The sequence below is a fragment of the Nycticebus coucang genome, chromosome 14, assembly GCF_027406575.1.
Source record: "Nycticebus coucang isolate mNycCou1 chromosome 14, mNycCou1.pri, whole genome shotgun sequence".
Lineage (NCBI taxonomy): Eukaryota > Metazoa > Chordata > Mammalia > Primates > Lorisidae > Nycticebus > Nycticebus coucang.
This window is the reverse complement of record NC_069793.1, coordinates 28707704-28721340: the sequence shown is the minus strand read 5'-3', so window position 1 is coordinate 28721340 and position 13637 is coordinate 28707704. Positions and strand designations below refer to the sequence as shown.

The following is a 13637-nucleotide window of genomic DNA, read 5'->3' as shown; positions in this document are numbered from 1 at the left end:
CCTATCACTGTGTGTCAGCTGTTGTCCTGAGTGCATGGTGACAGTTGACTCATTCATCTTGGCAGAAGTCCAGAGTGCTGGAGACCAGTATTCTTCCACTCTGAAACAGGATAGCACTTTCCAAAGGGCATGCAGCCCATAAGTTCAGGGGCTGGGATTTGAACCTCACTATGGTCCTTGCACGCTATTAGCCTGTGCCGTGCTAGTCTGTCTAAAAGCTCTGCGTGGGGGCCTGGCATAAGATAGATGCTCTGCAGATATGAGGAACCCCAGAGGCACCTACCTGTCTTCTTCAGGTGTGTTATCTTATAAATACGTCCAGTGAAAAACTGATTCCTGCCACATGAACTCTCATTTCTATTCTTTGGATATTATATTTTCTCAGGCCAACTTTTTAAAATAAATTATCAAGGTATCATTTGCATTACTTAAAATTTGCCTATTTAAATGTGCAATTTAATGACTTTTCATAAATTTACCAATTTATGCAACCATCACCATAAACCAGTTTTAGAACATTCCCATCACCCCAACAAGATCCCTCATAGCCCCAGTCACTAACCTATCTTCTACCTCTAGAAATTTGCTCTTCCCAGACATTTCCTGTAAGCGGAAGCATGCAATACATGATCTGTATCTATTACTTTTCATGGGCAAATACTACTCCATTGTATGAATATACCACATTTTGTTTATGCATTCACTCAGTGAACATTTAGGTAGTTTCCACTTTGGGGCTATTGTGAATAGCGCTGTTGGGAATATTTACATGTAAGTCCTGCAGCTGGCTTTAAGATGCAAGGGAGCTGGGCTGGTAACCCTCTCTCTTTTCCTCTCTTCTATCTGCGGTTTTCAGAACCAGGCAGCGGACAGGTGTTTGTGACTTCAGAGAACCAGCTTGTGTACTACCCCAGCATCACCTATGCCATCATCGGCAGCTCCGTCATCTTCGTGCTGGTGGTGGCCCTCCTGGCACTGGTCTTGCACCACCAGCGAAAGCGGAACAACCTCATGACACTGCCTGTGCACCGGCTTCAGCACCCTGTGCTGCTCTCCCGCCTGGTGGTCTTAGACCACCCCCACCACTGCAACGTCACCTACAACGTCAACAATGGCATCCAGTACGTGGCCAGCCAGGCTGAGCAGAATGCCTCAGAAGTAGGTTCTCCACCCTCCTACTCAGAGGCCCTGCTGGACCAAAGGTAGGTGCTGGGGGGAGAGACTGATGGGGCGGGAGATTGTTGCAGGAGAATGTGTGCACATCCCTGGGTTCCTAGTTGGTGCCAAGAGCCTGGATTCAGCTGCTGTGGGCAGTACACAGCATCTGGTATGATATTTACAGAGTCCTTGCAGAATGCACCACTTGTACCATTTAATCCTCTCAATTACTTAATCCTCCCTCACTCACGGCGGGAGACTCGAGATTACAGTTTTACAGCTGAGGCTCTGGAGTATTAAGTCACTTGTCTGAATCTGGAAACAGACTGCCTGAGTTCATATCTCAGTGTCACTGTTTACTAGTTATTTCTGATCCTGGGCAAGACCTTTAATGTTCTTGTGCCTCAGTTTCTTCACCAGTACAATAGGCATAAAAGTAAAGCCTACCACATAGCATGCTGGCCAGCACTAAATAAGGTAACCAAAGTCAGGCGCATGGCAAAGTTCCCAGCTCACAGTCTTCACTCAGTGATAGCTGAAAAATATAAAATGTCTTTTATGTTAAATACGTTCATTTCAAGCCCCTACTGCAGATAGAGGCTGAGGTGGTGAGCGGGTTTCCTCTCACTGACCTCAGTCCACAGCCAGGAAGAGTTGAGTTTCACTAAGAACCCCACATTCTGTATACGATGGGCCTGGTCGAGACCCCAGCCAGGCTGCTTGGCCACCAGGGTTCTGGCTGGTGGAGCAGAGAGGCTCCCAAACCACCCAGGTTGAGCTGAGGAACTTGCTTGGCGACCTCGTTCTGAGTTCACCCAGAGGTTGTGGTCTGGGCACTGCCCAGTTGACCCGAGCCAACCAGAGCCCACTGACCTTTATGGTTGCTTCTGTCTTGTTTCAGTCCGGTGGTTTTTCTGGTCCTTTCATTGCCTTTGTATTTGTGGGGAATATCTAATTTCTCACTGGAAGCATCGCCTCAGAAATTGGCTGATGTTGGCTTGTCTTAGTTCTAACATGGTCTCTCCCCCTCCTCTCCCCACTACCCGCATTGCAGGCCTGCATGGTATGACCTTCCTCCGCCTCCCTACTCTTCTGACACGGAGTCTCTGAACCAAGCCGACCTGCCCCCTTACCGCTCCCGCTCGGGGAGTGCAGACAGTGCCAGCTCCCAGGCAGCCAGCAGCCTCCTGAGCGTGGAGGACACAGACCACAGCCCTGGACAGCCTGGCCCCCCGCAGGAGGGCACTGCCGAACCCAGGGACTCTGTGCCCAGGCAGGGCACCGAAGAAGTATAAATTCCAGTTATTCCAAAGTCCATGTGGGTTAATCTGCTCTGACTTGTTACCATTCTAACAACCGTGTTCATGGGAAGCTGTCCAAGCACCTAAGGAGGCGTGTCTCAAGCTGCAGTTTGGGGGTGTTAGCTGTCTCTCCATTTTCCTCCTCCCCAAGATTTCAGGGGTACGTTTTAGAGGGTGACTTGGCTTTTTTTTTTTTTTTTTTTTGTCCTTTCTGTTGACGTGATCCGTTGTGCATCTTTTCTGGGAGGTCACTCTTCCTTCGAGACCCAGGATCACGACCTCATGTCTTACATTGTTCTGTTTCTGTTGGGCAGGCAGCCGGCTAGAGTGGGATTTACATAGTTTTTCCGGGTTTCTGTGCTGTGTTGGGTATTTAGAAGGGCAGAAGATGCTGGACCAGTCTTTTCTCTGGCTGCTGCCTTATCCCATTTGGGGATATTTGGGCTGGATGATCCTACCAGGAGTCCATCATTGCCTTACATGATCCTGTATGTGCTCACGAAAACTTCTAACATGAGAAGGACTTTGAATCTGTCTACCCTGTATTTGTTCTGACTTTAGGATTTTTGCCTGAGAATCTTATTTGAGAGCATTCTCCAGCCATGTATCTCATCAGCTTCATTCCAGATTAGGCAGGAAGATGCTGCCCTGAGTTTATCCAGGTCCTCAGCTCCTGAAGTGCAGACTGCCAAGAGCTGTGGCTTCACAATCACATCCTTGGTTTCTAGATTGTCACCCTCCCAGCTGGCCTGCCTGTCACTAAAAAATAAGGACCTGACTTGAGTTGGCCAAAAATCAAATCTGGCCCTTTGTGCCTGTAAACCATACCCAGCCCATCTTGCTCATTCACACAGCTTCAGCACAAGCCTCCAAACTTCCCTAAGTGCTTACAAGTCTGTTTCACCTGTGCACTTGGACTTGAGGCTGTGGGTTTCTAACACATGTGAGAGCCATATTTAATACCTCCTGGGAGAGCTCCTGACTCCCTGCACTGCACGTGGTCCTCTTCCCAGCAGCCCAGGACCAGCAGCCTTAGTGAGGATCTGCCTTATGGTGAGTGTTAGAGTTAGGGTCAGGGTCAAGGTCAAGGTCAGTGTCAGGCCTATCCTAACATCCCGGTAGTTTCTCCTCTGAGACACACAGGCAGTAGACAATTTGGAGTCACGATTTTCCATTTGGATTTTTTTAAAAAATCTTTTAGAAATGCATTTGAAATAGTGTGTTTGGGTTTTTTTTCCCCCTTCTAGTTAAGGGACTATTTATATGTGTAAAGGAAAGCCTTCTCTTCTTCTTCTTTTTTTGTTTGTTTTCTCTTTAACAAGCTCCAAAGAAAGATGAACAAGGAGATGATGCCTTTGCCCCGCCAAACCCCATGATAATAAGTCACTCCAGACTAACCTGTGTGCCAGACATTTGTGCATTGTTGCACTTTGAGGTTATTATTTATCGTGTTCTTGAAGGATGCAGAAAGAGGGACTCATCTCTCCTCAGTCTGCAGTTTCTATCTTTGTGCTTGTTTTCCTCTTTCTCTGTGCCCGACAGCCACAGGGCCTGCCTCCCTGAGGGAAGAAAGGGTAAAAACTTAGGCGTTATGCGGCAAGAAACCATGCTGACAGACGAAGGGCTAAAACTGGAACCAGGTGGAGCCACTCTGGGCAGCTGTCACCCATTCAAGGCTTCTTTCCACAGCCGAAGAAATGTTCAGTAACCTGTTTGATGCTAATGAAAACCGAGCCTGCAGGAAGGGAGATGAAGTGGCATTCAATGATCCTGTTCTGTAGACGCTTCCTTTTTTAACCAAATCCAAAGTATGTTACAGGAACATTAGACACTTGGTCTTTTGGTGTGTGTGTATGTGGTGTGTTTAAGTAAAGGGAAAGAACCTACTTGATTATGTCTTTCATTTTTAAAATAGCACTGAGTAATCCAATAAAGAAAGAACTTTTGATGGTAGCCAGAATGTGTTAGGAACTCTGGGTGAACATTTCATCTCCTATGAGTCAGAAGGGCTTAATTTCTCCCTTTGTTGGGCCCTTGCTTCTTTCTGGTGCTCTGGAAGTTGTTTAGAGAAAAAAGATTCTAATTTTAATTAATTGTGCAGTGAGTTAATCTCATGTGCTTTTCTACTTCCAGGCATCTTAGGAAAAACAAATGGTTTTAGTAGATAAGGGAAGCCTGTTAATGTTGTTTTTTACAACAAACACAGGGACATTTTTATTATAGATTTGATTTTTTTAAATGAATGTTTTGAAAAACATATAACTAGGACACCAAAGCTGCAGGGTCGGGGGTGGTGGATTTTTTTTCCCTACTCAAGATGGCAAATAAGTAGCCGGCAATATTTTTTTAACTCATTTAACCAGGACTTTTTTTATATATTGCTTAGATCTATGTCAGCCAGAAAATGATCTCTGCTGTCTTTTCGCAACTGAGATCAGGATTTTATTTTAGCATTAAAACAGTTTCATTATGATCAATAGCTTATCATCTGACTCATCCCCCCCCACCTTGAAATTGACATTTTTAAAAAACGCAACCAAGTGGTTAATAAATAGTGTGTTATGTTCAAAATTAATGTAAACTGGAAAGGTTGTGTGCTGGTTGCTTTTTGGTTAGGCCTGGTTTCATTTTGTTTTTTAAATTTTTATACTTTCAAATAAACTTGCAGTTTCATTCTTTCTGTCTGTGTGAATGGTTCTTGACCCACTTTTCCCCCCTATAGCAATAGTGTAAGAGCATGCAGTCACTTCTGTCATAACTTCTGCAATGAGCTTACGCCAAAATAAAGTGAGAAAAAAAGCAGACTATATGGGTGGAACCTCAAAGTGTGGTGGATGCTTAAGGATTCCACAGCCAGTACGGTTGGAATGCAGGGGGAAAGTTGTGGATGCCAGTCAGATTCATGGGTTCTGGAAGGTCCTATCACAAGGTGGGTGTTTCCACCTTAGCTATAACATTGTTCAAGGGAAAAGGCCAAGTGGCCGTGATAACTATAACAGATTCTGACCATGTATTCAGAGATGTTTGACCACTCCTACACAGACATGCTGGCAGTTACTCTCAAACCACAGATAGTTTGGATTGCCGCCCATCCCCCAGCAATGGTACCATCTTTACACTCTAATAAGTCTTGTTTCGGAGCCATGTATTAACCAATGCAGCAGGGATAGTCTCATGTGAAGTCAGGATGTCCCATGGGTCCCCATCGCCACCACCCATGAACAGCAGTGGTAAATCTAGCCTTGGCCAAGATTGAAATCCACACGGAAAGTCAAATGCAGGACCCACAGAACTAAAATTCAGATCATGTATTGGTCCCCAGCTCTCTCAAAAAGGAGACTAGACTATCAGGCAGGGGTATCCCAAGTATGTACTATGTCATGTTCTGCCCGAGATGGTCTAGAATAGACCTCCCCAAGAGCATGCCCCAAAGGTTTGTCAATATGCTCAATCCCTCCAAATGAATACCATTTTTTATGGATTCCAGGGTGAAGAAACAATTGTAAAACACTAATCTAAAGCAAGGATTGGCAAACTTTGTTGTGTAAAGGGCTAGGTAGTATTTTTGGCTTTGTGGGGATATGGTCTCTGTAGCAACTACAAAAACCACCCCTGACAATACGTAAATGAATGAGTGTGGCTGTGTTCCAATAAAGCTATTTACAGCAACAGGCTAGATGGGCCAGATTCAATGGTTTGCCAATGATCTAAAGGATTGCTTCTACCTTGGGTCTTAAGGGAAGAGCATTGTAGAGAAGAAACAATTGTATTATACTATGCGTTGGGTATTGGAATGCTTACAAATGATTACACCGTACCCCAAAATTCAAGGCCCCTATTAGCTCTGGTCCAATGAATAAGAAAATTTAGGATTAAGATGAATAGAGCCTTTTCTCATGAGGTCCTAAACAGTAGAGTTGCCTGTGGTAGTCCTAGTCAAACAAATACTCTCCCTGGGAGGTCTTCAAGATGATAAACTCAGATCACAGTATGTCTTTTAGACAAAGTCCCTGGGAGTGAGGGACCTGGGAGGTACTGTCCATATTCTCTATTGCGTTTGCAACCCACTGGCAAGGCAGTAGATACAAAGAATAAACTTAATGAGAAAGGAAGATTCAGATGGCCACCATGGAGCTGGAATGAGTGTACATAAGGAAAGGCTAGGCACTGAATGAGACCCTCAAAGGAAAAGTCAGTGAGAAAGTACATTAACCCCCTTGACTTGTTCTGTAGTTAACAAGTTCATGGGACATTAATTAGAATTCCCACTTAAAAGTAATACAAATCCAATTCATATAAGATTAATTGTGTTAAATTCTAGAAGGCATATTGTCTAATGCGGCGGTTCTCAACCTGTGGAACTGTATTAAAGGGCCATGGCATTGGAAGGTTAAGAACCACTGGTCTAATGCAACCAAATCCAAGGATATGGAACTCTTGCTTTCAAGCAGGGCTGAACTCCCTTCAGCCTAGAGTGAATAACTTTCAACTCACCCACGATAAAAGTCAAACTTCTGGCCTACAGAACTTACCCACCTGGCCCCTCTGTGACCTAGCCAGCCTCACTTTGGCCTCCTCTCCCTTCCCCTTTATCCTGCTCCTGCTTTCGTGGCCACCTTCCTGGCTCTAGAACCCACCAGCACACTCTCTGCTCAAGACCTATGTTCATGCCCTTCCCTCTGCCAGGACAGCCTTCTCCAGATGTGTAGAATACTCTTTTTCAACAGAGAACTGCCAGAAGAATCTTGATATTGATGTCTTTAGGAACCTCAGGTGTGACCACACTGAGAATCCTGGAGGAGAGAAGTCCCAGGTATTCTCTGCAAAGACACTGATTTTGAGTGACCCCAGGCCAAATCAGTACATGGGAACCCGGGAAGGTGCACTGGGGAGCATGTTCACAGAATGTGGCAATAGACTCTTATTTGGACCAATGGCAGCCGTGGGTTCGGATGGAAGTCAACTTAAGTTAAATCTTGACATTAGAAATAATATGCTGGACAATGCAGAAGAGGAGTTAGGGACGGAGGTGGCACCAGAACACATGCCCACCTGAGGGCCTGCTCTTTTGGTGGCCCTGCGTGAAGCCTGACTCTTTTGCATAGGAGCTTAAGCCAGACTTTCATCTCAGCAGCGTATCCGTGACGTGTCAATCTGTGAACCGACAAAGGGCATGTGGATTTGTCCAGCAGCTTCCCAGGTTCAGGACCACGGATTGTTTGGAGATGGTGGCACCCCCAGTTTGAAGATGAGGAACTGACACCTTACTCAAACATGGAAAAGTGAGAAATTATACAAAGAAAAGACAGGGTTGGCCTCCTTGTTAAGTGAAACATAGACCACTAAAATAACTCAGCCCTCCCTTGCCAGGAAATGACAAGTTGAATGTCTTGACCTTACTTGCTGGCTTGACTTAAATCTAGTAAGTGGCTCTTTCATGAAAAGGTGTTTGTGTTTGCATGGTGTATCAGCTGGGATCAGTCAGAGCCACTACAAGTATCACAGGAATAAGAGAGTTGATATTGAAATTAGGGCTTACCCTGAGGTAGAAAAAGCTGGTGGAGTGATAATCTGGAAAGCCACGGCCGGAGGATCTGAGACATGGCTCCGAGGGTGCTGGCCTGGAACCTGTGACAGGTGGAGAAAGTGGAGCTGGCAGAGAAGGCCAAGAAGCCACGATGGTACGTCTCTAAAATGGTACTGTAGCAGGAAAGCTCATGGGGGGACCGGGAGGCCCCACATCTGACCATGCCACCTTGAGAACAAGGATTTCTGCCTTGCAAACCTCATGTGGGCTCCTTTCCTGGCACACCTGATTCATAGGAGGAAGGGGATCACAAAAAGGGTGGCCCAAGATTTGAGACAACAGCCACCACAGCCCACCTGGGGACATGGTCTTGAGTTTCCAGAACAGACAGCCCTCTAGCTGAAAAAATTCCTATTATATAGCAAATTGCAGTCAGGAGTGTTGAACTTCAATTTCTTTGTATGAATTGAGAAAATGGAATCTCATTTTTTACTTTTAGTTTTTCTAGGCATAGCAGCACATAGTTTTTAAAACTAGGAGGATACCATTGTGTTATTTGGTATACTCCTGGTAAGTTGTGTGGATGATATGTGGGAGCTTAATTTGTATTGGGAAATAGAAAGTCATGACTTTGGGGGAACTTTTATTAATGATTGGCTCTGATGGTGAATGGAGATTTCTACCACCCATGATGAGTCAAGTCCCAGGGAGACCATAAAGGGGATGGTGAAGACAGAAGTCAGCAACTGCCTCTTTCCCCTGGGAAAAACGGCCAGTAGACTGGCCGTAGATTTAAGTCAGGTGAAGTGGAAGAGAAGCCATGTTGGACAGTGTAAGACTGTTGGCCCTCTCCCCATCCATAATGTCTCTCTCCTGCTTACTGACACCTTCTCCTGGGAGCAAATTTACTAGATAGGAGTCAAGAATCAAGTAAAAATATCTATGGAGCCATGTTAACCAAGGAACAGGCTACTCAAACTTCAGAGTTTCTAGAAAGAGGAGAATTAATTGACCTTACAAAGTGATGCAAGTCCTCTCTCTCTTGCTCTTCTGCGCTGGCTCTCCCTCGCCCTCTCTCTCCTACCCTACCCTCTCCCTTCCTCTCCCCCACTCTCTGTCGCGTGGTTAATGAGTTTTGTAAGACAAGACTGTTGGTGCTTCTCAGAGCAAGTAGGGGACTAAATATCTTCAGGGTTTCATCTGTGGTCCTAATTCTCCTCACTGTGAAAATCCAAACGTTTAAACTTGAGCAGCAAAATGTAACCGGAAACCTTTCATTTTGGCTTTAGCTAATAGCCATGTTTTTCCAATCAGCCTTTACTGGAGAGAGGTTGGAAAATTCCCGGACACTTCCCATTTATTAAAATTGATATCGTGTGTTTTATCTTTGGCTCTTGTTTCTACACTCAAACCCTGTTTGCAGACCAGCAGCCCAGAGGAGGTATTTGACCCACAAATATATTTTCATCAACTTGTAGACTAGACTATTCTTGTTTCCTTTTCATCTGTTTCCAACAATTAAAGTTCAAAAGAGTTCATATAAATATCTGGACTTCTAGCTTCTCTTAAAGAACCAGAAGATCTAGCAACACTGGGACCCCTTCCCACATGTCAAATGTATCTCACTGAGCTGCAACTGCCCTGTCCACACAGAACTGTTTTGAGGTGCACAGTTCAGTGATGTATACCTGTCACAGGTATACATTCATTCACATTGTTGTGCAACTGTCATCACCGTCTGTCTCCAGAATTTTTCCATCTTTCGAAACTGAAACTCTGTACTGATTATTCTACTGTGTCTATGAATCTGATCACTCCCCGGAAACCTCACAGAAGTGGAATTAGACAATATTGGTCCTTTTGCGTCTGTCTTATTTCACTTAGCATCATGTTTGCAAGACTCACCCATGCCGTAGCATGTCTCAGAACTTCATTTCTTTTTAAGGCTGAATCATGTTCCACTGTCCAGATAAGCCCCATGTTGTCTATCTGTTCATCCGTCAATGGGCATTTGGGTTGTTTCTGCCTCTCGGCTCATGTGAATGTACACCCTGCCACAAACATGGGTGTACAAATGTCCGGTCAGGTCTCTGCTTTTATTTCTTTTGGGTATATGCCCAGAAGTGGAGTTGGCCCAGCACCTTTTGAACATCCTTCCTAGGTTTGAGGAATTCTGTTTTTATGAGTCTTGCCTCCCCGGGGAAGAAGTAACTCTTTCCCAGGGTTTTTGAGAACTAGAGCTCAAAAACATGATGTCACTTTGCTGTCCCTACACCATGCCCCCTGAGTCCCAGAGAGGCATTGTCCCCCACTTCCCATGTGAACTCCAAGCTTACTTAGGCTGGATTTATCTCAGACTATAAATAACAATGGAATGTTGAAAGGGCCTCAGTTCATGCTCCTCTGGAGAAGGGCTCTCGGGTCTTGGCACCCCCTCCCTGGCCGTCAGGGCCAGTCCCCAGAAATGGGAGCCAGAGGATGGAATAGTCACACTCTGCTGCCTCCCAGGTCAATCATTCTTCACATCTGCAGCCTGAGATTGACTTCGTCATCATAATGTTGATGTCATGAACCATTCCAGGGTTGTGGGAAACAGGTGGCAGGAAGCAGTCGGGAAGCCCCTGGCAGACGGGTCTTCCAGGAAGGAGCGGGCTCACTGGTGTGCAGCCGGGGAAAGTGGGTTGGCGCCTGGGCCCTGCTCAGAAGCCTCTTCTAAGCAAGTGAATGCTGATAAAGTGTTCTGCTTTTCAAAACCAGAGTCCCGTGGCCCTTACTACCACTCAGAATTGGACTGGCTCGTTTGTCATCTTAGGGTGTGCCAGAAAGATCTTCTATGATGCACAGTTCCAAAAGACAGATAAGCCCAGGCCAGTCCTGGCCTCCATGTGCCCCCGGACTTTTTCACATCTGAGACCCTTCTCTGGGCCTCAACAACCATATCTGTAAAATGGGAGAGCATTGGCCAGCAACCCTGGGAGCACCCCTGTGGCAGAGCCTGGGTCCCAGGAGACCTCCATGGAGCACAGCAGCAGTGGCAGCAGGAAAATTCTGCCTCCAAAAGGCAGGGCGAGGGGCAGAGGGGTTCTGCAGATGGACTCTCAACAGGCCTTATATCTTGAATAAATTGCGTGTTGGAATTTAATTTGGAATCCCTGCTGTTTCTTTGATGAATACAAACCACACTGCAATTAGAGTGATGACAGGCTGCTGCAGCTCCTGACAAAACTCATCTGTCTGAGCAGGGAGGGAGGGGACCGATGGTTGGCAGGTGGCTGGTGGACTCCCACTGGACAGGATCTCAGCATCTGCCCTGATAGAGAAGGGATCTCAGGGGAGAGAAAGGCCTTCAGAGGACAGAGGTTGTATCCTGTAACAGCTCATGGGGGAGGACAGCAGGAAGGGGAACATTTTAGGGAATGTTCTTGGAGTGCGCCTCATGGCTTACTGCCCACTGGTATTTCCTGGGCCCGGCCAGCACTGGAGACAGCTGATTCAGCTCATGACTCGGGTCTCAGAATCTTTCCTCCTTCACTGGAAGGAAAGAATCATTGACTGAGCACTTACTACATGTCAGGCACTGGGCTAGGTGCCCTAAGGCATTATCCTCCCAGAGCCCTCATGATAAGCGTTCTCATCACCTCCACTTTACAGATGAGAAACCAGTGACCCAGAGAGGTTAAACAACTTGCACACAAGGCCACACAGCTTGTAAGTGATAGTGGTAGGTAGGATCCAAACCTGATGATTGGGTCCAAGTTCATGGTCCACCTTACCCACCCACTCCCAGAGGCCATCCCTCCAGAGACTGGGCTGGGCTCTCCCACTTATTTGCTACCTCCTGCAAAGGGTCCCTGCACCTCCTCTCCCCACAGCCCCACAACTGGCTTATTGAAAAGGGCGTCTGCTCGCTCTCTCTCTACCCTCCTCTCTGGTTCTTCCCTGCAGGAACATCACTGGGTAGATTTGGGAGAGTTGGCCATTCGGGGGACCATGTGAAGCAGGTGCGGTGAGCCTGCCCGTCCCCGTCGCTGGGTGGAAAGCTGACTTTGCTGAGACCACGGCAGGAAGCCAGAGGCGGGTGTTTGCTCTCTGGCTCCGCTTCTCTGCCTGGGACTAGACGGACTAGTGGCCGGACTAGTGGCACAATGTGGCCATTTTTGCAGAGGAATAGCAGGTAGAAGTAGAAAAAAGCCTCGTTACGGCCTTAGTCTGGGCTGCATACACTCAAAGCTGATTTTCAGGCCCCATTTTATTCAGTTCTTTGTATTGATACATGACAGGCCAGAATTCAGGAAAGGATGAAGGGGCTGTCACTTCAAACCTCACCCCTGATTTACAGGCACTGGAGCTGGATACCACGTGGCAGCCTGGGAATGCTGTGGCAGAGGAGACTATTCTAGAAACCATCCCATGGTAGCCAAATGAAGGACATTTCCTGCTGAACTCCCAACACATCTGCTCCCTGATGTGCCTAATCAAACTATTGGGGGTCGGGGGAAGGGATGTAAGAAGGCCTAGCGACCAAAAGGTGGGAAGGACAGAGGCAATTTCATTGGAAAGTTCGTGTACAGGCAACAGACCCAAAGCGGAATGAACATTGATCTCATAGTCAGTGGACCAGAATTTAAATCCTGGCTCTAAACCCAGCTTCTCTGTGGTCTTTTGGGGTTAAGCTTCCATGTGGGTAAAGAATGTTAAGCAACTTTTAAAGCACTAGAATGCTGTGATTCAATGTGGTTATGGACATATGGAAGCCCAAAGCAACAGGTCAAGAGATGCTGAGTACTCATAGTGCCCCCCACTGGGGACAAACGACAGGTACATCATAAGTCTTGAATTCATTCATTCCACAAACCCGTAGAGGCCTGCAATGTGCCAGGAGGTATGAACTTATTATGAAACAAGGAAGTTCCTAATCCAATGGGACCACCACCAAAGGGAGGGGAGGGCAGAGCATAAGCACAGAGGGTTGACTCAGGCCAATCCCAGCATCTCTTGATGTCCCTGTGGGGATTAAGGAACAGGCTTGACGGCTTGACTAGCCCTTCAAACATACGGCATCCAGGGCTCCACACTGTGTCTCTGCCATCCTTGCGTGCTGCCCTCATCCACTTGGACAAAGATGTTCCGTCGCCGTATCACTTTCCAGCCAGCAGGAGAGAGGAAGAGGAGAAAAGAATGGCACAATCCGGAAGTTGCACATTTCTCTTCTACTCACACTCTATCAGCGGGAGCTGAAATCAAATGGCCAGACGTAGCTGGTAAAGAGGTTGAGAAGGGTTGCGGGGGGCGGGGGGGGGGTTAGAGCATGTGCAGGGCCTAGCTAAAAATCAGGGATTTTATTCCGATGTAGGGGAGCGTGGAAAATGGAAAACAAGCTGTTGCTGCCATACTTAACTTTCCTTCCCTTTTAAACCATGACTAAAAAACAAGTCCAGCAGATTCAGCCCAGTATAGGTCAAGACGACAGAATCTACACCCTCAGGGCATTCCGGCTGGTGGGAACAGGGAGCGTAGGACCATGGGACTGTCTGCAGTGGGTCTGTGGCACAGAGCCAGTCGGAAAGCAGCCATCTTAGGTATTTCAAACAGAGAGCAATTAGTACAGGGAATTTGTTACAATGTGACAGAAGAGCTAAGAAGCCAGACAA

General features: G+C 46.7%; 1 protein-coding gene across 1 annotated transcript in view; it reads left to right on the top strand.

Moving 5' to 3' along the window:
• Positions 1–4708, top strand: part of LDLRAD3 (low density lipoprotein receptor class A domain containing 3) — a 237814-nt gene extending 233106 nt beyond the window's left edge. The window contains exons 5-6 of the mRNA XM_053560466.1: positions 857–1202; positions 2213–4708. Coding sequence (XP_053416441.1) covers positions 857–1202; positions 2213–2453 — 587 coding nt within the window. The 3' untranslated portion in view covers positions 2454–4708. The remainder of the gene's footprint in view (positions 1–856; positions 1203–2212) is intronic.
• Positions 4709–13637: the final 8929 nt, after the last annotated feature.